General features: G+C 37.8%; 1 protein-coding gene and 1 non-coding gene across 7 annotated transcripts in view; one reads left to right on the plus strand and one right to left on the minus strand.

Moving 5' to 3' along the window:
* TAOK3 (TAO kinase 3) overlaps positions 1-25,826 on the plus strand; it is a 190,408-nt gene that overhangs the window by 134,043 nt on the left and 30,539 nt on the right. For all 6 annotated transcript variants that reach the window (XM_073881040.1, XM_025889400.2, XM_025889403.2 and 3 more), the window contains 4 exons: positions 650-731; positions 7,598-7,765; positions 11,499-11,705; positions 23,875-24,009. In XM_073881040.1, coding sequence (XP_073737141.1) covers positions 650-731; positions 7,598-7,765; positions 11,499-11,705; positions 23,875-24,009 — 592 coding nt within the window. The remainder of the gene's footprint in view (positions 1-649; positions 732-7,597; positions 7,766-11,498; positions 11,706-23,874; positions 24,010-25,826) is intronic.
* On the minus strand, positions 19,729-19,831 carry LOC112837247 (U6 spliceosomal RNA). The gene has a single exon (XR_003211671.1). It is a non-coding gene; the product is annotated as a U6 spliceosomal RNA (small nuclear RNA).

The following is a 25,826-nucleotide window of genomic DNA, read 5'->3' on the forward strand; positions in this document are numbered from 1 at the left end:
TTGTCGTTTCTTTTATTATATGTATATTTAAGTATGTTGACATCGAACATACACTGTCTATTCAGAAGACGTATTGTTCCTTGCAGAAAATTGTAACATTTTGATAACTGTTTGGGCCACAAGAGTTAGAGAAGAAGGGCAATTTTAAACAAGAGTGGACAAAATGGAATTCTCAAGAGAAGGAAGTTTTTCCATCCAGAAACCATATTCCTAAGTTCTCTTCCCTTATGCTTCAAATTTTACTACCTGGTTAGAGGTGATGGGTGATGGAGAAGTTACCAACTAGCAGTGAAGAATATAGCCTTGAGACTTAGGAGAGTTGTTATCTTTGGAAAGAAAAATGTGTATAAAACTGTTGTATATATAAATAATAATACTTTTAATTTTCTGACATAAATTATGATTTGATCTTGCTTATTTGTTAAGATATGTTTGTGTTGACTAATTTGAAACTCTCCACATTCATTATCCAAATACTAATTTTTAGATACTATAAACTTGAAAATGGTCCACTTCTCCTAATATTCCATATATTTTATTAAAAATCTCTTAAAGTATAAAACTTTCCCTTGAATGAGAATTATTTTAAACACCCAGTGTATTCCACAGACCCTGATTTTATTTTCTTTTCATGTATTTGCACATATAGGACAGACTCCTTTCGGAGATTTGTTGATTACTGCTTGCAGAAAATACCTCAGGAAAGGCCAACATCAGCGGAGCTATTACGGGTAATTTTTCAAAGTTATATTTGAGTAGGGGGATTTAAAGTCATGTTGTAGTGGAGTATAGTAAATCATTTCTGTGGCAGCTCATCATGACAAACTGGATTAGAACGTGCTGCCTTCTCATTTATCCAGAGATAATAGCTAGGCATAGAAATCGCAAAATTGTGACAATGGATGGTGCTATATATTCAATGTGGACAGTTTTTTCCGCAACTTTTCCATCTTCTCTTTTTTCCCCTCCCTCTTTCTGCCTATGACAACAAGTAATTCTCTTTGCTCTGGTCATCATTGTGATGTTCCTATGACTAATATCAGCATGAACTTCAATACCGTGCTTTCAGGACAGTCTGCCAATGGTTCACATGCCAACTCGGGGATTTTCGGTTAGATTGTTGCCAAATCATCAGGCAGTGAAGATGTACAATAAGCATACAAAGCATACATTTACATCACATTACATCATATGTGTTGGTGACAAGAGTATCATATTAACTCCATTCATTTGATTTAAACATCGCATTTTTGGGCATCTCTTCATGTAACATTTATTATAAACTTTATATGTAGATTCCATCAATATCAGTAAAGTGTATGGAGACTTTTACAACATAAATGTCTTTTATTTGGCACAGACTAGTCCAGATTTATTTAACCTCTTTCTGTATGTATATTTTTCAACTCTTTTGTTGGTTGGTTGTTTTTAAGAAAAACTCAGAAAGATTATATTGCCTAAATTTGAAAGCTTAAGACTGTCAGCTGCCTTTGTAATTGAAGAGCACCTTGTCTAGGTCACAAATTCTTGATTTACATTTTGTTTTTCTGAGAACTCTGTAAACATTATCCTATTTTCTGGCTTTTAAGTGTTCCTGAAGATGTAGGTCTGAAGCCAGCAAGTTTTTCCACATTAAATTAAGTTTTTTCTTCTTGTAAATAGTAGCCCACAGAAATATGGTGGCCAAAGCAACAAAGCAAAGGACTCTGTCTAATTCCCTTTGGTGTAGGGCCATCCTGTGTTCTAGACATGAACTCTACTCTGTATGTCTCATTGACAGCTCCACATTTCTGTAGGGAAAAACGACAACCAGAACAAAGCACCAAATAACCTAAGATAAAGTAGTATCTTTATTACTTTGAAGTAAGTGAAAAAGGTTTTAAAATGGTGGCAGGGAGTAGAAAGCACTCCCATAAAGGGAAAGAGATAACTTGGGGCTATATTAAAATTAAGGGGGAAAAGCACCTCAGAGAAGAAGATAATACAAGGATTCAAAGATGAATTTTAGGGTACAGACACCAAAGGGATATAAAAAGCAAGCAGGCAGAGGTAAGAAAAGAAATGGAAGAGAAAAATTAAAACACAAAATCGAAAGCAACAAATTAATGTAATAAACCAACCCATGTAGGGTATCTCCAGTGATAGAAAGTTGTAAGGAAATAAAACAAAGTTAAATGCAAGAGGAAAAATTGTAAAGGTGATCATAATGAAGGTGACTCATGTGGAAGACAGGAGATCTAATACACACCAACCTGTTATTCCTGAAGAAGAAAGCAAAACACGTCTAGCAGAAGATATTTAAAGTGCACCTGAAGAAAACTTTATTGGAAATAAATGTTTGGATCTTTATTTGACTTGATTTAGTCTTAATTTGATTTGGTGGGCCAAATCACATGAGCCCACCCTTTACTCAGCAAATATTTACTGATTGTCTATTGCATGCCAAGCACTGTTCCAAGCACTAAACACACAAGTAAATATATGATATCAGTTCATAGTAAATTCTTTTTTTTTTAAGATTTTATTTATTTATTTGACAGAGAGGGAGAGAGCACAAGCAGGGGAAGCGGCAGAGTGGGAGGGAGTAGCAGGCTCCCCACTGAGCAGGGAGCCTGATGTGGGGCTCGATCCCAGGACCCTGGGATCATGACCTGAGCTGAAGGCAGACACTTCACTGACTGAGCCACCCAGGCGCCTCCGTAGTAAATTCTTTGCAGAAAGATAAAGCAGGGACAAGAGTGAAGAGTGACGGTACCTGGCATTCCCTTTTTCTCTTTCTTTCTTTCTTTCTTTCTTTCTTTCTTTCTTTCTTTCTTTCTTTCTTTAAGATTTTATTTATTTGACAGAGAGACACACGAAGAGAGAGGGAACACAAGCAGGGGGAGCGGGAGAGGGAGAAGCAGGCTTCCCACCGAGCGGAGAACCCAATGCGGGGCTCGATCCCAGGACACTGGGATCATGACCCAAGCCAAAGGCAGACGCCTAACGACTGAGCCACCCAGGCGCCCCTCTTTTTTTTTTTTAAAGTAAACTGTACCCCCAACATGGGGCTCAAACTCACAATCCTGAGATCAAGAGTTGCACATTCTCCCACCAAAGCCAGCTGGGCACCCCAGGAGCTGGTATTTTAGATGAGTTAGAGAAGGCCTTTCTAGGAATATAACTTTTAAGCAGAGCCCTGAAGACATACACCATGGAACTGATCTTCAGTAACCTGATGAAGTTCCTGAACTCCAAGGATAAAGAAAGATTCCTACAAATAGGCTGGAAAAAAAAAAAAAAAAAGGTATTTTGGGGTGGATCTTTGACCCAGCTGAGGTGCTCTTTAGTTATAAAGGCAGCTGACATTTTCAAGCCTCACAATTAGTTGATTTTTTTTTCTAATAGCTTTTTAAAAAATTGCTCAATAGCAAAATCCAGTCAATCTAGTGATAAAACAAGACAAAAAAAGAATGAGGGAGAGAAGGAAGAAAGAATGAATTAGGAACTGAAGAAACTGTTAAAAGGACTCGCAGCAAACACCAAATTTAAATTGACCCCCAAAATTTTTATATATTTCTTTTGCTTGGTTAAAGAGACTACATTCTTCATGTTGGATAGGTAATACAAATTTCAAAAGACAGAGTATGAAAAGTAAATCTCCTTCCTATTCTAGGACCCTCTCTAGAGTTAGCAACCACTGTCAATTTTGTGCATGTTTTTCTAGAGATATTCTATGCATATGGAAGTAAATGTACCGATTTATTTTTGCACCAATGGGAGCAAACTGTAAACACTATTCTACCTTGATTATGTGTTTGCCTGTTTTACTTCATAGTATGTTTGCCGTATTTTTTATGTTACTACATGCAGAGCTACCTCATTCTTACAAACGGATCCGTAACATTTTCAGAATGACCGTATTTGTTTTAACCAACCTCTTTATGGTGTTTGCAGTCTTTTGCTATTACAAACTACGGCAGTGATTTTCTATGTGTTGGTTTATACCTATATATGGATATTGAAAGAATAAAATCCTGCAAGTGAAATTGCCAGTCAGAGGGAATATAGATTTTAAATTTAAACAGATACTGACAAAAATCCTCCTCCAAAAACGTTGCACCAATTTATAGTCCCACTAACAAAGTATGAGGACCAACACTTTTTGAACTTGGCTCTCAGCTCAGTGGAAAGCTTATCGTATTTCTTGTTATGAGCTAAGTTGAGCATCTTTCATAAGTTGAAAAGCTATTGGTTTCCTCTTTTGTATACTCTTTGTGATCTTTGCCCATTTGTCTATTAGGTTTTTTTTCCTTATTATTTTGTAGTAGATCTTGCAAATATTTTTTTCCCTGTTTCTCTTTCGATGTTCTTTATGCTGGGCTTCTTTTGAGAGGTCATGCAAAAATTTGTTATAAAGAAGTCAACTTGTTTCCTCCCAGTTGACTATTTTGTTCCCAAATAGTTTTAGGTAATTCATCTTTTCACATTTTCTTTCTGACATTTTAAAATGTCACCTTCACGTTGAATCCATTTTAAATACAGAGCCAAGGTAAAATCATTTATATGGTTAATGAGCAGAATGTAAGTGCTATAAACATTGACAATGTAAAAATACTAATGTAACTAGAACAACCTAGGGGTAGGAAAGAAAGATAAATGTACTGACTTCCCTATTTTTCAGAGTAGATGGTCAGTAATATCCTTAAGTTGAAATGCATAGATTAAAAAAAAGGTAACTCCGATCTCTGTCATCTTTTTCCTTTTTTTTTTTTTTTTTTGGTCAACTTTAGAGAGTTTTTTTTAAGAACTGGTAAGTCTTGGTGAAGAAATTATAACTAAAGTTATAATTTAGTTAGAAATTATAACTAAAGTTAAGCTTTACTTCATTGTCTTCTAATTCTGCTACATTTAAGCATACCTTAATTTAATAGACTTTCTTAAAATTAGCATGTGTAATCTTTCCATGTAAAATTATTTCTAGATATCCATTATCCTGAGAGAGAATGTCTGAATTGATGTTCTTTAATTTAGTAATATTTATTTCTGGATGGTGGAACTTGGAATGATTTACTTTCTTTTATGCATTTTTCTGTATTATTTAAATGTTTCAAGGAAATATACTTTCAAGAACAATAAAACCATTATTTTAGAAGGATCTGGGGACCTTTTAGTTGTAGGGGTTTCGAGAATAATGGGCTTTGGAGAACAGGGAAGAGATGGGATTGCAGGCAGAAAGAACATAAGCAAAGGCATGTAGGTGTGAAACACATGGCATGAGTCAAGAACTATCTAGAATGTACTATATGCGTTGGATGGGAAGGAGGATTAGGAGTGACTAGATTTGAACATAGAAATATAACCACGAACCTGGCTGTAAAAGGCCAAACTCCATCATGGAAGCATGTGTTTAAGACGTTGAGTGTATCAGTTTTAAAAGGCTTAAACAGGTAAGGGTTTAATTATCTTGTGCAATAAGAAGTCCAGGGCATTGAGAAAGGAGATGTTATAAGCAGTCCAGAGCAATAAGCAGCTCAACAATGTCATCATGGATCCAAGCTCCTTCTATCTTCCTACTTTATTATCCTCAGTATGTGGCTTTTATCTTCTTGGTCACAAAATTGCTCCTGCATCTCCAGAACTCAAGTCTTTATCCCAAGAGGGAAAAAGGAGGAAGGGCAGAGTGGGAAACACCTTTTCTTCAGGTGCTTTGCCTTTTTATTCTAGAAAACAAAATTTTCCTCAGGGACTTCTGCCTCCATAGTATCTCACCAGAACTCAGTCATACTGTTATCTGTAACTCCAAAAAAGGCCAGAGTTCAACTCTTTTTACTTTCTAGTGCTTACAATAAATGAAGGCAAGGAAAAGAGGTTGGAATGGGGGGTGAATGGGACACCAGTGTCTGTCACAATGAGTGACACAATCAAATCTATGTCTTAGAAAGATAACAGCAGTGGTAGACCACCAGAAAACAAACACCAAATGAGGAAACGTGGATTACAGGTGTAGCTCTTCCACTATTTGGCCGTGTAAATCACCTAACCTCTCCATGCCTGAATTTCCACAGCTTGAAAATAAAAGAATTTCTAAGTGCTATTCTTGCTCTAAAATTCACCGATCCTAAGTTACAGCTTGAAGTTCACTGAAAACCAGTTTGCTCTTATATAATCACAAGTACTAGAGGAGCAAAATAATTTACTTTCTCCCTTTCATGCTCATCTGGAACTATTCAGGCTGCACTCACTTCCAGGAATAGTGTTTCATTTTCAGAAAGGACTCTGCAGAGGAAGAGATATTTTATAAAAGCAGGAGCAAAAGCCACAGTTCCCCTGACAGCAAAGTCAGGATGAAGAACCACAAGACATGTGCCTGTTTTTCTCACAGTGGCCCTACTCCTCTTTTATAGCTGTTTAACTTAGGAAGAAATGAAATCCATTCCATCATCCAACACCTACCACATTATATCCCATTTTCCCAATATCTTCAAAGTATAATTTCACATAAGTGAATTTTCCACATAACAAACTTATCCTTTAAAAAAAAAAGACAAAAACTTCCTCCTCCCACTTTTGATCATTTTCTGCGTAATCTTGTCAAAATACATGATGTACTTCTGTGCCTTCTTAAAGAACGCATAATGAACATAATTTCACTTCTTGGTGGCTAAGAAACAGTAGTGTTTCATCAACTCTTGGAGTATAAAAAGACTGCATGAGGAGCATTTTCCCCTTTGCAAAATAGCCCACAAACCTTTGTTCATTTTTATGTGGTTGGTTGGTAGGTGTGTTAGTCATGGATTTTCCTCTCTTTTTCTTGACCTTCATGCTGCCTGACAACTTTCATAGGACCGTTCTTTTTACAACAAATAACTCTAGTTCTAATAGCTCTCCATCCTCTCTTCTCCCACTTTTATTCCCTCTTTCTAAACTGATACAGGCTAAGAAACCAGGAAACCAGAATATGTGTAAAGATCACTGATAATATTGAAAGTGAGGGCCATTTATACCAGAAAAAGTTTAAGGACTTTGGGGCAGTTACTTTCACTCTTCAAAGGCCCTTTTCCCTTATTTCTGTTTGTACAGCTCTGTAAAGGCAAAATGAAGTTGCCAGAATTATGACCTCTAAATAAATTGAGTAACTGCCATATTTTCAAGCATACACTAGAATGACCACAAGGAAACAAAATATATACAAGTCTGTTTCAACAGGGTAGTGTAGGGTGGGTAGGAGGATTGAGGCAAATTATGACAATAATATCTATAACTCTGCATTGCTTCTACTTGTTATGTATATTCAAATCTTTCTTTCAGATTTGAAAGTTACAAGCCTCTAAGCTACTAGTCGTTATTACTTATATGTTAAAGTAACCTCAAGAATTCTCAAGTAAACTCTAGGATGAGGTCCAAAAGATGGGGCTTGAAGAAGAAGATAAAAGCATAGTTATCTCTTTATAAGATTTATGCAAAATGAGAGGCTATATGAAATGAGTCATATCTTATTATTTCTGCAAAATCAATAGGCCTATTTTATGTCTTTTTACTTTTATAATGTAAATCTTGCCCCCCAAAATCTGTTTTCTCATTTTCAGTTTCTGTTTTTTTCTCCTCCCTCAACCAGCACGATTTTGTTCGACGAGACCGGCCACTACGTGTCCTAATTGACCTCATACAGAGGACAAAAGATGCTGTTCGCGAATTAGATAACCTACAGTACCGAAAAATGAAAAAAATCCTTTTCCAAGAGACGCGAAATGGACCCTTAAATGAGTCACAGGAGGATGAAGAAGTAGGTTCAGTTTATTTGGTAGGCACTGATGGGATGCCTACTACATGGGAAAGTTCTGGACTGGGCACTAGGAAAACAACTTTTGGTGATAAAAAATGTAATTGGTGCTTTGGGCCTCAAGAATCATGCAGAGTTGCAAAAGAGACGTTCATAAAATAACTCTTACATAAGACAAAATATGAAAAATGCTATTGAGTTGTGTCACCATGCAGGGGTCCATAGTGGGGAGAAAATAAGCCTGCTGGGGGGGGGATTAGTGAAGTTTATGTGCAGGACATGATGTGGGTGGTTTCTGAGAGACAGGCATAGGACATTTTAGGCTCAGGAAAGTGCTGTGCTTTAGGAAGGTTATCCTGGCAACAGAGTGTACTACGACAGACTGGAATGTGTCACATTCTGTATAATAGTCCATGTGAGTGATAATAAGGACCATGTCAGTGGGGATGGGGGGAAAGGAACACTTTTGAGAAACACTGTAGAGGTAGATTTGATAATACAGTGCTTCTCATTGAAAGTGACAGTGACAGGTGAAGAGGAGTTTAAGGTGACTCTGAGCATTTTAACCCAGGTGACTAGGGTATGTCAAAACCAAGAACAGAGAAAAAGAACTAGGGAGAAAGAGTAGGTTTGGAATGATTTCAGTTTGATACCTGTTGAGGTTAAGGTCCTGGCATCATATGCTGCCAACATAGTATACAGACGGGAGTTTTCAAAGGAGAGGTGACTTTGTTTTCTCATTCAAATAACTTAAGAAGGATTGGTTGAGGTAAGGGTAATGACAATTGGGACACCTGAATGGTGACGTCTGGCAGTTGGTTGGAAAATTCAAACCCAGAACATAAGAAAGAGGTCTGGGTAAAGAGTGGTTGGCTGGGGGTCAAGAGCATTAAAATGGTAATGAATCAGGCGTTGAATGTAGAATGGGAAGAGGGCTGTGCCATGTGAGGGACCCGAGGAAACAAGCATCACAGATGTTCAGCAGTCCACAACTTCAAGGACGGAGCAGCCAGTATCATCAGATGCCACAGAGAGGTCAAGTTAGACAAGGACCGCCCCCCCAAAAAATGTTAACTGTGTTTTACAAACAGGGCATTCTTGATGACCTTCATAAAAGCAGCTTTACAGGAGTAGTTAGGATGAATAATAGATAACTGTGGGTTTGTAGAATAAATGGGAAGTGAGAAAGTAGAGACAGTGAAAGCTGGTTATTTTTAAGATTCATAAATTTGGATAAGAAGGAAAAGGGACAAAGGGCAGTATGGAGAGAGGTCTGTAAGTATGGGGCAGGTCTCTTCATATTTATAGGCAGAGTGGAAGAAGCCAGGACAGAAGCATTGAAATTAGATGAGACAGATGTAGTTAAAGAAGTAGGATCTCAGCCAAAATCTATAAGGAACTTATCAAACTCAACATCCAAAGAATAAATAATCCAATCAAGAAATGGGCAGAAGACATGAACAGATATTTCTGCAAAGAAGACATCCAGATGGCCAACAGACAGATGAAAAATTGTTCTACATCACTCGGCATCAGGGAAATCCAAATCAAAACCTCAATGAGATATCACCTCACACCAGTCAGAATGGCTAAAATTAACAAGTCTGGAAACGACAGATGTTGGCGAGGATGCGGAGAAAAGGGAACCCTCCTACACTGTTGGTGGGAATGCAAGCTGGTGCAGCCACTCTGGAAAACAGTACGGAGGTTCCTCAAAAAGTTGAAAATGGAGCTCCCCTATGACCCAGCAATTGCACTACTGGGTATTTACCCCAAAGATACAAGTGTAGTGATCTGAAGGGCTACGTGCACCCCAATGTTTATAGCAGCAATGTCCACAATAGCCAAACTATGGAAAGAGCCAAGAGTCCATCAACAGATGAATGGATAAAGAAGATGTGATGTATATATACAATGGAATATTATGCAGCCATCAAAAAACCTGAAATCTTGCCATTTGCAGTGACATGGATGGAACTAGAGGGTATTATGCCAAGCGAAATAAGTCAGTGAGAGAAAGACAAGTATTATATGATCTCACTGATATAAGGAATTTGAGAAACAAGACAGAGGGTCATAGGGGAAGGAAGGAAAAAAATGAAAAAGATGAAACCAGAGAGGGAGACAAACCATAAGAGACTCTTAATCTTAGGAAACAAACTGAGGGTTGCTGGAGGGGAGGAGGGTGGGAGGGATGGGGTGGCTGGGTGATGGACATTGGGGAGGGTATGTGCTATGGTGAGCGCTGTGAATTGTACAAGACTGTTGAATCACAGACCTGTACTTCTGAAACAAATAATACATTATATGTTAAAAAAAAGAAGAAGAAGAAGAAGAAAGTAGGAAGGGAAAAATGAAGGGAGGGAAATCGGAGGGGAAGATGAACCATGAGAGACGATGGACTCTGAGAAACAAACTGAGGGTTCTAGAGGGGAGAGGGGTGGGGATGGGTTAGCCTGGTGATGGGTATTAAGGAGGGCACGTTCTGCATGGAGCACTGGGTGTTACATGCAAACAATGAATCATGGAACACTACATCAAAAACTAATGATGTAATGTATGGTGACTAACATAACATAATAAAATAAAATTTTAAAAAAAGAAGTAGGATCTCAGTGCATGGGATAGGAGTATTAGAGCTTTGAACAAAAGAAAGGACTCCCCGAAAACTAGATAAAAAAGAGGAAAGGAATAAACAGTGAATTTTACCTTTTTATATAAAAGAAAAAAATTAATAATTATAAAAATGAAATTCAGAAAACTGAATTGGACTATAAAATAAATAAAATCTTTAAAAAATCTCTTGATTGTACATATACAAACGAACCCCTTTAATTGGGAAAATAAATCTGTTAAAAATATAATGTATTATCTACCATTTTAAATTACCCAAATTACTTATGCCAGTGATTCCTTAGAGTGCCATGGCTAAGTAACAATTCATTAAAGATATATACATACAGTATGGTTCTTTGAAAATAGGATTTTTTTAATTAAGTTGCTTTAATTATATTATTTAATCTTATATCAAAAGATATCCCACTGTGATGGGTAAATTACATATTCTGATTATTTTACCACTTCTCAAATAGTAGTCTTTGGACTAGCAGTGATGAATACCAGTATTATTTAACAGATATATTTAATAAGATTATAGAGGTAAGCATGATAGAATTGCTTGAGGGAGGCAGAATTTAATTACCTGTCCAGGACAGTAGAATTAATATCCCTGCTTAGACATGAAGTTACTCAATAATGATTTGCAAAGGAACATATTGCTTGTAAAATCTCTGAAAACTCTTTTAACTTTATTTTAGTTTCAGACCTCTGCCCTGTTTGTAAATATCCCAGAGGTCACCTGTTCATTTACCTACAATCTTTCTCTATCACGTTGATGTTCCTGAAAGTCTCTTATAAACCTGGCCCAATTTCTGCTTACTGAATAGCAATACAATAATATGATAGTTGTATATGACAGGGGAAAGCCCTGGGGTAGCAGCATTTGGAGCCTTATGACCCATGTCCAGAACGGCCCCTGAGGAAGGCAGAGAAGTGAATTTGAGATGTCTGAAAATGGTGGGGGAGTAGTAGAGTCACTACATAAAAAGTTTATCTTTGCAGATTTGGCAGAAGAGCAACTTGGCACTGCAGAACTGAGTGTGCTTAATAGCTCAGTCAATGGATTGGCACTTTATCTCCAGTCATCTTTTTTAACCCCCATGCCCCATTTTTCTAGGACAGCGAACATGGAACCAGCCTGATCAGGGAAATGGACAGCCTGGGTAGCAACCATTCCATCCCAAGTGTGTCTGTGAGCACAGGCAGCCAGAGCAGCAGTGTGAACAGCATGCAGGAGGTCATGGATGAGAACAGCTCTGAACCTGTCCTGATGCAGGATGACGAAAGCACTGTAAATTCCAGTTCCTCTGTTATGCCCAAGAAGGTAGGTTCTGTGGTACCCTTCGCAGCTCTAGGCTTTGTCAATGTAGTGAAGCCAGCTCAGGCCACTTGGCATCCAGACATTTCAGTGGTACCTTTCTACAACTGCAGTATGGGACTAGACCTAGCACTTGAAAGTTTTCTTATAGTAAAAAGATAACAAAAGACTATGCAAAGCTATAGCTGGGCCTATTTCTTCATCTTTCTCTCCTGCTACTCTGATGTCTACCATCATCAGTAAATGAAAATAAATAAATCTGTAAATCTTCAAGTCAAAGAAATTGATAAAATGCCCCTCTAAACCAATAACTTTTAATACTGTAATCTTAACACCTTCCTGAGTATAACCCGTTGGTTGTGCCCATTTAGAAGTATGCTCTCAGAAGTATGTTTCTTAATGTATATTCCCAAGATATCATTTGTTTTAGAAACAATTTCTACTCTTTTCTGTTGCTCTTAGATTTATTCTAAAACTAGCTCTGTCAGCTTAAATATTCTGACTTTTGAATAAATGATTCTATTTTTTATTTTTACTTTGGTTTTCCAATTAAAGATCCTCCTGGGATGCCTGGGTGGCGCAGTTGGTTGAGTCCAGCTCTTGGTTTTGGCTCAGGTCGTGGGATCGAGCCCTGCATCCGGCTCTGTGCTCAGTGCAGAGTCTGCTTAAGACTCTCTTTCCCTCTCCCTGTCCTCCCCCGCTCTGTCTCTCAAATAAGTAAATCTAAAAAAAAAAAATTTTCCTTTCATACAGACCTGTCATGGTTTGTAAGTTGAAGTACTTCATGAAAAAAATGAAAAAAAAGTCTTAAAGTTTCTTGCAGAGCATTTTCTATAAGATGAATATTGTACAGGGGCGCCTGGGTGGCTCAGTCGTTAAGCATCTGCCTTCGGCTCAGGTCATGATCCCAGGGTCTTGGGATCGAGCCCCGCATCGGGCTCCCTGCTCCGCGGGAAGCCTGCTTCTCCCTCTCCCACTCCCCCTGGTTGTGTTCCCTCTCTCACTGTGTCTCTCTCTGTCAAATAAATAAACTAAATCTTAAAAAAAAAAAAAGGTGAGTATTATACAGAATTACCAATAATTCTTTGGACGAAGTCCCAAGAATGTTTTGAGTGACTTTAGGTAAGCAGTCCATAGTGTAGAATTATATGAAAGAATCTCTTCATTTTTTCTTGTAAGGTATATATGTACTTGTTTTAATAAATGCTAATTTCAGTGATAGAGCACATTTAAGAATTTTTTTCACTTAAACTTCAATTGGTGCATTTTCCTTGCAACAAAAAGGAAATTGAACAGGCAAGGAATGAAGGGCAGGAGAAAATATATTGGTCCCTGGTCATAAGCAGTGGAGGGATACATATTTATTTTCTGAACGGATTAACTTACTCATTTATTCAACAAAAATTGGTGAGGACTTCTACTACATGCCAGGAACTATGGTAGGTCCTGTGGATACGTAGGAAATAAAACACACATAACACTTTCATGAAACTTATTCTCTATGGGGGAGATTAGGAAAATAATTGTACAATTAACTATATCATGTGATTATGAAAATTTCTGCTCTGGGTAAAAGGAGTATTTAATCTATCAGGGAGTAGTGGAGAGCCTACCCAGTGAAGTAACATTTAAGCTAAAACTTCACAGATAAGTAGACGTTAGCTAACCTGGGGTGAGAGATGGGGATGAATCAGAAAACAAGCGCAAAAGCCCTGAGACAAAAAGAACTTTGTATGTTCAAGGAAGAGGGGAAAGGTCAGAGAAGTTAGAGCTTGGTGAGCAGTGTGAAGAGTGAATGGAATCTAGAGAGACAGCAAGGACCAAGTTATCAGAAAGCCATGGAAGCATTTTGAGTAAAGGAGTTATAGCATACAGATGCAGAAATCTGCTAAGAGTTCAGCATTGGCAGCCAGCCTTCTTTAAACATGGGCAAGTGATTCTGTATTTGAAAGGTAGAAAAGAAGGTTTTGCTGGGCCCTCTTTTTGGAAATAGTTATCATGGATGCTGACAAATCTGGCTCTTTCCTTTCTATTACCTCTGGAGTTCCATAGGTATAGGGATCAAAAGAAAAGGAATTCCACTGGACCTTTTTACTCTAGGACCCCTCAAATGAAAACAGAATTAGAAGAAAGATACTACTGGCACAGTCAACAAGAAGGAAAATCCTAGTCTTGAACTCACTGGAGATTTTAATTCTAATTTTGGTGTGTGATGGTACAGACCTGTCTTATGATAATACAGGTTTTTCAGTACTTTTTTCTCTTGCATGTAATCACTTAAGAATAGATGTTAATATATGGGGCACCTGGGTGGCACAGTTGGTTAAGCAACCAACTCTTGGTTTCTGCTCAGCTCATGATCTCAGGGTCATGAGCTCGAACCCCACATTGAACCCTGCATCAGGCTCCCCACTTAGCACTTAAGTTTCTCTCTCCCTCTACCCCTCCCCACCCACGTTCTCTCTCTCTTTCTCTAAGATAAAATAAATCTTGTTTTTTAAAAAAAGAATAGATATTAATTTATATTCTGAAATAGATGGTCATTGTATTTGATCCATACAAAATGTTTGTCAGGAAGAATTTAAGTTATATAATGTATTTCTATTTTATTATGAAATAAATATATAGAGGAAATGTGATGAAAGAAAATTGAAAAACACTTGTAAATAAAACTGAATGAATTAACTGAACTGAAAATATAAGCAGGCTAACCAAAAGCAACACAGAGAATGGGACCAAATATTTGCAGATCATATTTGCATATCTAATATTTGCATATCTAATAAGGGATTGATATCCAGCATAGAGAGTGAGCTCCTAAAACTCAACAACCAAAAAATGACCAACCCAAATTGAAAATGAGCAAAGGACTTGAATAGACATTTCTCCAAAGAAGATAAACAAATAACCAATAAGCACATGAAAAGATGCTCAATATCATTAATCACTAAAGAAATGCAAATCAAAACTACAATAAGATACCACCTCATGCCCTTTAAGATGGCTACTATCAAAAAAACAAAAAATGACAAGGGTTGGCAAGGATGTGGAAAAATTGGAACCCTTGTACACTGTTGATAGGGATATAAAATGGTATAGCTGGTGTGGAAAACAGTATGGTAGTTCCTCAAAAAATCAAAAATAGAATTACCACATGATCCAGCACTTTCATGTCTGGATGTGTACCCTCAAAAATTGAAAGTAGGGTCTCAAGGAAGTATTTGTACAACTGTGTTCATAACAGCATTATTTATAATAGCTAAAATCTGGAAGTAACCCATATGTCCATTGATGGATGAATGGATAAGCAAAATATGGTATATACGTGCAATGGAATATTATTCAGCCTTAAAAAGGAAAAGAATTTCTGACATACACTACAACATGGGCGAATCACGAGGACATTATACTAAGTGAAATATGCCAGTAACAAAAAGACAAATGCTGTATGATTCCACTTATATGAGGCATTTAGAGTAGCTAAAATCATAAAGACAGAAAGCAGCATGGTGGCTGCCAGAGGCTGAGGAGAGGAAAGAAATGGAGAGTTGTTTAATGGGGACAAGTTTCAGTTTTACAAGATGAAAGAGTTACAAGGATGGATGGGGGTGACAGTTGCACAACATTATAAGTCTATTTAATAGCCCTGAACTGTATACTTAAAAATAATTAAGATGGTTAATTTATATATATTTCACCACAATAAAAAAAAGGGGGGAATATAAGCAGGCAATAAAAGTAGAATATGTTATATGTGAAAACTGAATATTAAATATGGTATCTCTTCATGAGACCCATTTAAATCCTATACCTGGGCTTAAAAATTTATCATTCAACAGAAATACAAAAATTATTCAGAAACTTCATATTTGTTGGTATGCTTGACTTCCTAAAAGTTTTCCACTTGGGAACATAAATGAAATAGGATCTTAAGCTCTCAATAGAAAATTTTATATAATGGATCATAGGAATGAGGAAATGAGTTTATAGTTCTGTCTGCCACTGTTAGTGTTATTTTACTTTAGGAAAATCACAAACCTCTCTGGGCCTCAGTTTCTCCATCTGTAAAATTAGGAGTTCTGTATGGTTTCAGAGATCCAGCTCTTAAATTCTGTGTTTCTATTCCTGTAATCTTTTTTTTTTAAGATTTTATTTATTTATTTGACAGAGCACAAGCAGGGGGAGCAGGCAGAGGGAGAAGCAGGCTCCCCACTGAGCAGGGACCCCCCCCCACCGCCATGCGGGGCTCAATCCCAGGACCCTGGGATCGTGACCTGAGCCAAAGGCAGACGCTTAATGACTGAGCCACCCAGGCACCACTATTCCTGTAACCTTTAGAGAAGCAGATCTCTCGTGTGACTTTCAAGCTGTTTTGTAGAAAGGTGCCTCAGGAACAAGCCTCATCCATACCTCCCCCAGGACAAGGCCGGCTTTTATCTCTTACATTATGTGTTTGGATTTCACTTAAGATTTCACTTAAAAAGGGAGATTTTTCTAAAAGCCACTGTCGTTGTTTTTAAGATTTTATTTATTCGCTTGACAGAGAGAGACACAGCAAGAGAGGGAACACAAGCAGGGGGAGTGGGAGAGGGAGATGCAGGGGGAGTGGGAGAGGGAGATGCAGGGGGAGTGGGAGAGGGAGAAGCGGAGGGAGTGGGAGAGGGAAAAGCAGGCCTCCCACTGAGCAGGGAGGCCCTAGGGTAGGGCTCCATCCCAGGACCCCAGGACCAGACCTGAGCCGAAGGCAGATGCTTAACGACTGAGCCACCCAGATGCCCCTAAAAGCCACTGTTCTGATCAGTCCCTCCTGCTTCATGCAGATGGCATAGCGGTGACACTATATTACATGTAGGTACAGGTAACATTTAAGTCACAGGGTAGATTCTCTGGGAAGCAGAGCTGAAACAGTTTGAAGCAGCAATTTGTTTTTTAAGAGTTTCCTTTGAGATCAACACCTGTGGAAGAGAGAAGGAAGCGGCATTAGGCAGAGGGCAAAGTTGAAGTGACATAGCAGACCTAACAGCTGCCTCAGCCAACCCCTAAGGGAGCTGTGGAGCTAAAATGACCCTTCAGAGTTGTCCAAACTGAACCAGAAGAGCTGGGCCTTGTTACCCTCACCCAGACCAGTCATTGAATATGAGCAACCTGGGAAGGGTGTGAACTTGCTCAAGGCTGCTCTGTGCAGCCAAGACCGCCCCTAAATGGACTGCCAGGATTCTGGCAGCAAGTCTTTTCTTAAAGGCAGATCTAGGTGGTGCATTTCTGAGTCTACCATAACTTGTGACCACAAAGATTATTTTTGAAAGAAAGCAATCAATATTGTTTTATAAAACATTTACCAGTTTTGCATGGGTCTGTGACCAGAATCTTAGAAAAGCCTATATATCACTAAATTATCATATTACAACCAATGTTCTACCCATTATCTCATTATCCTATTTTATTTTCTTTTTAATACTTGCCACCATCTAATATTATATATTAATTTGTTTATATTATTTCATTAGTAGAATGTAAATTTCATTAAGGCAAAGACTGTGCCTGCCTTGTTCCACCTTAACACCTAGATCTTAACACCTAGAACGGTGCCTGTCATAGCACAGGCATTCAGTAAATAACTATGGAATGAATGAATGAATGAACGAATGAACAAAAAACACAAGGAATGAATGAATTGCCAGAGACTAAACATCATGCTATTTTGGTTCATTGAACATATGGATTAAAAGGGTTAAATAATCTTAAGTATTGTCTTTATGGTTTGAAAGACTTAAATAGCATTTCCCCAATAATTATACTCCAGAGAGTAAGAACATGCTTAATAAATACCAAAATATAAGAATAAGGGTGGGGGATTTTCTTGGCCCCCCCATCTTGATTGTTACAATCAAGCAGACATTATCCTAAATTAGTTAAATCATAGATATGAAACAGATTACCATTTTATATAGGAAGTAAACTTACTTTTAAAGGCCATGTGCAACCAGTAAGTGTGACTTGAAATTAACTGCTCTGCATCCAGAATAAAGACGCCCTGATTTTAGCAGGACAGTTCTGTCACAGATCAAGCCCCCAAAAATGTGGGACACTGAAAATTTTCTTTTGGCATCAGAATTTCAGGTTACTTCTTTTTCTCCAGTCCTCGCCTCTATTCTGGTCTTTCCCAGGCCCTGAAGAGACCCTAATCTAATCTCCCTTTTGAGTAAAAATGACTTGGTAAGTCTAAAAGTGTATTCAGACAAAATAAACTTTAAGCACTTTTCCCCTTGCTAATGTTGCCACACTGCTTTTTCCAATAACGAGAATATCACCATATCTCTAGACTGTTAGCTCCTCAAGGACATCTCTCTTCTCCTACCACCGAGCACAGTGTCTGTCACATAGTAAGTACTCAGTAAATGTTTTGTGGACTAAAATGAAGGTGAACTTATATAGGACACAACTCTACATATGCCTCAATTCTCGATTTTTCCCAAAGGACTCCAGAACAAACTCCTAATCCAAATTAGGTTTTCTGCTGTTACCTAGCCTACTTCTGAGCCTCCACCCTACTCCTTAAAATCATTGTGGATGTAGCAGCAGCAAATGGATCTTAATAGTGTTCTAACCAACAAAGTCTGTTCTTTTAATCTGCCAGGTGAAAAGGTACACTTTTATTTTGTTTAAGTCTAAAATCAGTTATCTTTGCCTGCTCCTGCCTTCTATTAATACAGATCATAAGACTTGAATATATTAAAGTGTTCGCTAATCAGTTTGTTCTTTTAGGTATGCCTAATGAACTCTAGTCATCATGGCCCTCTTTTAGAGATTATTTTAAAAAATCATTCTATCCTAACTCCTAAAGCTTTCTTTGGCCTTTTTCCTATTCGTCAATGTTCTCCCCCCACCCCACCCACCCCTTCTTTAAAAAAAAAAAACGGTTTTCACCATTTTTGTGGGAGAAAAGAAAAAGCGCTGTCTTTGAGGGGATAGGATGTTCTAGCTTAATTTTCACTTGCTTCAGTGGCCTTTCCTATTATTTTTGCTGAAGAGAGAGGTGGGTTCTTTGACTCCTCAAGTCATAGTCGGCAAAGTAAAAGTAAATTAACATATGAAGGTAATGTTTCTCAAACAGAGCAGTCATACAAACCACCTCTCTACAGTAGCATCTTTATCCTCTGTGTTCTAGTCATTTTTTTCTCCCTGGTAGCTATTCTCCCTAGTAAAGATAACTTTGTCCATCTTCTTCCCTTCCTCTAGCCCCAGCTTTCAATAGTGACAACTGCGTATGCAATAATTTAATAATTTTGAAATGAACAGAAACAAAAGAGAGATGGTGGGTTTGTTGATCCCTTCTCCACAGCATAAAAAGTGTGGGAGTCTATAAAAAGGCTTCTCATCATCCGATAAAAGCCATTTTTAGATCCTCTTCCTGCCCCCTGTGCTTGTGTGTCACAATTTTATGACTTTCTTAGAGTACGGAGTGGCAGGTTTTTATGAAATACAAATTTGAATTCTGTTAAATAATATAAGAGAAAATGTCATTTTCCCACAATCTTCTCAGACCTATATTCATGAACTTATTTATTCAGCAAACATTTACTGAATGCCTACTAAGTATCAAGCCCTAGATGGGCACTAGGGAGACAGATTTTTCAAACCACATTTAGTGTATTCAGAAAGCTCACAGTCTCATGCACAGACACCCAGGTAAGTATGTGATAGTATGATAAAGGTATACCCAAAGTATAACAGTGTCCAGACAGGTGGTTTCCAGGGTTAATTTCAAGTTAATCTGGAAACCTTAAACATTCATGGTGTAGTCATGAATCTTAATTTCAGAATCTTAATAAATAGATACTTAGAGAAAAACTTTTAAATAAAAGTAAAGCTCCCTGTTCAGGGTATAATAGTAAAGTTTGTGCTTCATGCTTCATGTACGTCAGTATATTGTATAAAAGTTCAATTCTTTTTGCTAAAGACTGGACCAAAATTACGACAGCTTCTTTTCCTTTTAATCTGAAGAAGTTATATTTATTTTATTTTTATTTTTTTAATGGAACGCTTCACGAATTTGCATGTCATCCTTACGCAGGGGCCATGCTAATCTTCTCTGTATTGTTCCAGTTGTAGTATGTGCTGCCAAAGCAAGCACAAGAAGTTTTATTTTTTTTTTTTTACAGTGAAAGACCATTATAAATTTACCTGGTTACCTGGTTAACATAGATTTACTTAAAACTGGTCCTCAACCATATTGGTATTTGAAAGATCTATTTTGTTTATTCCCAGATGGTAATGTTTTAAAGATAAATTATAAACAAGACCTGTATTTTGTCTTGGTAAAGTAGAACATGATATTTGATCTTTAAAAAAAGAAAAAGATTTTATTTTTAAGTAATCTCTACCCCCAACGAGGGCCTCAAACTTACAACCCCAAGATCAAGAATCACATGCTCTGCCAACTGAGTCAGCCAGGCGCCCCGATATTTGTTCTTAATCTTCTAAAATCATTTTCAACATCAAAGATGTTGGCCCTCACATTATTTGTAAATCATCTGCATCAGGGCCTAACTGCAAAAAATAGCAAATTGTCCCTTTCCATTATTAGTCTTAAAATGTATTCAGTTCAGAAAGTCTGGGAGCCAGGTATGGTGCTCGTTTTCAAAGGGACTGCTAGCTGAAGGGGAAGTATAACCAACAGACAATATACCCAGTAAAGTTAATAATTTAATTTGTACTTCTCAAGTCACATTTCCCTCATTTTAAATTGCTTCATTGTTTAAGTTGTCTTCAGAATTATAAACTTGTTTTATGCAATGGAATTGAATATTTTAAAATTCATTTTCCTATGCATTTGAAATGGATGTCTACTGTTAGACTAAAATTTTACCTCATTTTGTGGTCTCTCACATAATATTTGAAGAGTTTTAGTGTGCGGATAGGTTTGAAGTCGCTGTGGAAAACTAAAAGTTCTATTATAAAATGAAAAAAATTTAAGCTGGAATAAAGAATTATACTGTTAACATTATGTACTATTTTTGAAGTAGATTAAAATTTTGGACCTATTGTTCAGATTAGCTTTTAAAGTAGCATTATTGGGGCGCCTGGGTGGCTCAGTCGTTAAGCGTCTGCCTTCGGCTCAGGTCGTGATCCCAGGGTCCTGGGATTGAGCCTCGCATCGGGCTCCCTGCTCAGTGGGAAGCCTGCTTCTCCCTCTCCCACTCCCCCTGCTTGTGTTCCCTCTCTCACTGTGTCTCTCTCTGTCAAATAAATAAATAAAATCTTTAAAGTAGCATTATTTTTGTCCGAGGAAATGGGGAAAAAATAATAAAATAGCATTATTTTTAAAATATACCTTAGTGGGTTATTGAATTAGCTATGTGTTAACTAAAATCACTATGATTTTGAATTTTAACTTTTCCAGTATATTCCAATATTCTTGGTTTAAAAGTTTAGCAAATATAATGTGACTTTTAATTTACTAAGCAAGATCCTAGCCCACAAGTGTTAATTTTTATCTGAGAGAAAACACACTAATAATATTAAAATTATACATATTTGTACATGAATATGTTTCACGTTATTCTGTTAAGTGAATTGTGTAGATTCTAGTGTCACTACTTATCTTTGTAAATCAAGTTATTACAATTTGAAACTGAGCTGCTACCTCTCAGTCAGTGTACTTAATGTTAGCTAATTAATAATCACCAAACTTTGACTTCTTAAGGCCTCCTATAAAACCACAGGGCCCTACCTAGTTTGTCTGATCTGATTGCTGCCATTTAGAAGCTTCTTGTTTTTCCGGTACTGTAATATTAGGTAAGATCCATTTTGGAGAGGGGCGCATTGGTGGCTCAGTCGGTTAAGCGTCTGCCTTTGGCTCAGGTCATGATTCCAGGGTCCTGGGATTGAGTCCCGCATCAGGCTCCCTGCTCAAGCGGGGAGTCTGCTTCTCCCTCTCCCTCTGCCCCTCCCCCCCAACTCATGTTCTCACTCACTCTGCTCTCTCTCTCAAATAAATAAAAATAAAAAATCTTTAAAAAAATCAATTTTGGAGATAAATATAACTTATTAATAAATATCCAGCAATGTGAATGGCAGTAGATCCCAGTGCCTTCCTCTCTAGAACCTTAAACCTAGTGCATAAATCCTAGTCCCATACCTGATCTCTCTTTGCCCTATAAAATAAGAGGTTAGATTTCCTGGGAAATAATATAGAAGTTTTAATTGGCCTATCAAGGTTGGTTGGGTTTTTTTTTTAATCTCAAAAATATGGGTTGAGGTACATTTTTAACCTATAGTACTATCTATAGGTAGATAGGCAGGGGCGTCTGGATGGCTCAGTGGGTTGAGCATCTGCTTCCGGCTTAGGTCATGGTCCCAGGGTCCTGGGATCAAGCCCTGCATCGCATTGGGCTGCCTGCTCAGTGGGAGGCCTGCTTCTCCCTCTCCCGCTCCCCCTGCTTGTGTTCCCTCTCTCGCTGTCTCTCTCTCTGTCAAATAAATAAATAAAATCTTTAAAAAAAAAAAACTGATTGCAGTGATGGAAAGGATTTATATCTGCACTTTTCAGTATGGTAGCCATAGTTAGTGTCTACCTTAAAACATAGCTGGTGTGACTTGGGAACAGAATTTTACATTTTATTTACTTTAAATATCCATGTGGCTACTGGATATCATATAAGACAGCATAACAATAGAATATCCTTGAATTTGACATATATGTCCTCAATGGCATTAAAGGTCCCTTCATTATTTAAAAACAAAATAGACCTCAATACAGTAAATTGAAAAAAAAAATCTCTAAATATAGATGTAATGGTAGATGCCTTCCTAACATTCTGGAGCATTCTAAATTTATAAATGGAAAAAGAAAATCAGCCCAATGGTAAATTTAATCTTGGCTCTTGACTTTTACCTAAAAACCTGGATAAAAATTTAATTTCCCTCAAGAATATGTGTCTTGACTTTTAAAAATTTTAGATGATATAATAAAATTTTGTGTTTCTAAACCTCTTCAATTTTTGTTTTCTGTTGAAAGAGTGAGCAATTATTTAAAAAACATTTTTCAGGTAGTCATAGACAAAATGCAAAACTGACTTTTCACAGATGGTTTCTCCTAAAACCCTAGGGCAATAAGGGAATTAATTTCCCCTTCCCCATCCTGAACATGTACTATTTAAAAATCCCCCATGGTTGTACATGTTTTTGAGCTATTATTATAGTATCTTTTTTCCTGAAGGATTAAGAGCTACTTACTGACTGACCACTCCATCTTTTATAGAGAAAAGCATCACCCTTTGAAAGCATTTTCCCCTTTAAAACTCATTTAAATTGCATTTAAGAAACATCCATTATTACCCTTCCAGGGAATGTTATTTTTCACTGGGCGTTACAACAAGATTAATCATCTCTGCCTATCAAGAAGCACAAATTTGATTAAGTCAGCCAAGGACATTAAATCCTAGCCTTAACTCACTCTAGTGACCATATTGAGACTGAGTTGAGGAAGAATTTGTGAAAGTATCATTTCGTTAAAATTGCATGCCTGTCTCTTTAAATCTAAAAAAAATCCTTTCAGAAGCTGTAGAGAGAAGGTGCTAGAACTGTGTACGATCATGACTGGAAAGCAGGATCCCTCAGTGACTGCTGAATCTTCCCAGCACAAGATAGAGAGGCAGTTCAGCACAAGCCTACACTGGTTCTAGGCAGAACGATGATCCTACCGAACAGATCTCAAATAAAATTAAATTGAGAAAGCAGATCTTTCAAGGGAATGAGGCGGAGGCTCGCTTTTATGTTAAAAGCAACCAGCATCCTCCTTGCTAGACATGGACATGACATTTTTAAAGGAATTATTTGGTTACAGCGTTTTAAGCAAACTGTTCTAAGGAGTCTGTACATTGCATTGTTTTTTCTATTCTTTTTTTCTTTTGCATATATGTAATTCTGGAGGTAAAGAAAAAGCCTGCCAGGGATTCAGAAGGCATCCCACTAGCGATCAGCTGACATTCCTAACTGAAGGCTGCAATGTGTTGCTTATTCATTTTGTACCGTGGGAGCTGCGGGGACTAGCAGAGAGCTAAACTATGCATTTCAAACAGCAGTGCTTGTGCAGAAAGAGGGGTGAGAGAGAGGCAGCCGGCGAGGAAAGAGCACAGCTGGACTTTCTCCTTGTTTTTATCCATTTCTGCAGGATCATGTATTCATAAGGGATGAGGCGGGCCACGGCGATCCCAGGCCTGAGCCGCGGCCTACCCAGTCAGTTCAGAGCCAGGCCCTCCACTACCGGAACAGAGAGCGCTTTGCCACGATCAAATCAGCATCTTTGGTAAGCAAACACCCCTCTACCCACCTTCCCTTCCTTCCCCTCCTCCCCATCTGGCAGCCTCTCGCCCTCCCTGAGCCTCTCTCGGCTTCATGGATGGGAGGAAAGGAGTCAAGAATGTTTTCTCCCTCCTAATAATTTTATTCATTTTAGAAAAAATCTGTTGGCATGGCAACCTGATCTCAGATATTTTAGCATTGTCTACGGCATGGGGAAAAAAAAAAAAACCTTTGTGTGTGTGTGTGTGTGTGTGTGTATGTGTGTGTGTATTTATATATGCTGTATGTGGAAAATAAAAGGCCTTTAAGATGAAGTTGCTAACCTATCCAATTTTTTAAAAGCTATTTGGCTTTTCATTGAAATAATAATGCTAAAAAAATTTTAAAGGTATTTGATGTATGTGTATGCAGGGTACTATGCTTCTTTTTGTATAGATGCATGTGTGTTTGTAATGTAGACACACATATCAAAAGATAAGACACAATTTTTTAAAATATATCACTGCTAGCCAATGTATGTAATTGTAGAAAATAAGATACTAGCTTCCTAGGGATGAATTGCTGGTTCGTTCTGGTTCATTCATTTATTTATTGCAACAATGGTAGTGGCTGCACTTCCCCATTTAACCCCTGAAGAATTTCCTGGCACGAATAAAGCAAGAAGGGCTTTGTAGGAGAGGATATGGATGGTTGTGGAAGAAAAGGTACTGTAGGATCCTTCAGCATTTTTACTATTGCAAATGTGATTGCTGGATGCCCTTGTAGTAGCAAAAGGGGTGTGTGCTGGAAGAGTTAGTTTCCATGCCTCCTCCCCTTGGCCCCCCACGCGTGCGCCTGCGCGCTCCCATACTCACACACACACACACTCACATCGTTTCATCCTTGGCACTCTAAACTCTCTTTAATCTTTTGCTTCTGAATCTCACTTCTCGGCCACAAAAATTACTGAAATTTTCGTTGTTTTGCCCAGATTGATGTTAGAGGTCACATGGGCAGGAAGAGTTAGTGTACACTGCCTGGCTATTACATTTAGAACCTGCGATGACATCATCCGAGGCCGACCCAGAAATTGTTTTTCTTGTCCTATTTTTTAAGCCTGATTTCCACTTTTATCTCTCAAGTCTTTCAAGGGCTTCAATTATCTTTGGAATCGATAATGGATTATAATATTTAAAAACCCAAATATCAGGAAAATGGAAGTTAAAGCACCATATTGCTATGCCTGCTGCCATCTAAAAGCAAGCATTTTAACTGAGACTGCTTATCAATAAGCCTACCTTTAAGTTCCTGTGTATAGAAGTTTCTTGTCATCTCTTAATGGGCAATTTTTCATTTTAAATGAACATTATACAGTGTAATGGAGATACAAAAATGTCCACTGTGTATTTGCTAACAATTGCTAAGCACCTAAAGAAAAAACATGCTTTTGAGTCTAAATAAAGCACCATGAAATTAATAAATATCTTTATGTCATGATACCTGACCAAAAAAAATTTTTTTTATTTTATTTTATGTAATATTCTTACTTACCACTGACTCTTGGGAGACTTGTATCTTTATCCAGACATGTTCATGTTGAAATGAGAGGAGAAATGGTGAGCAGCCACCGAGACTCAGAGCACCAGAAGCAGGTTTTTGAATGTGAAACAAACATTATACAAGTGGATTTTCCCCCTCTGGGACAGGTTCTCGTCTTTTGTCACTTGCCACGCCCTCATTCCCACATCATATATTCATGACCTCTCCTGCCTCCTAGTAAAATGTTACTACTGCCGTACCACAATGATCTCATGCTTGCATTTGTATACTCACCCAGGGCTA

Source organism: Callorhinus ursinus, unplaced genomic scaffold, assembly GCF_003265705.2.
Source record: "Callorhinus ursinus isolate GAN/ISIS: 27379988/994484 unplaced genomic scaffold, GSC_fseal_2.0 scaffold41, whole genome shotgun sequence".
NCBI lineage: Eukaryota > Metazoa > Chordata > Mammalia > Carnivora > Otariidae > Callorhinus > Callorhinus ursinus.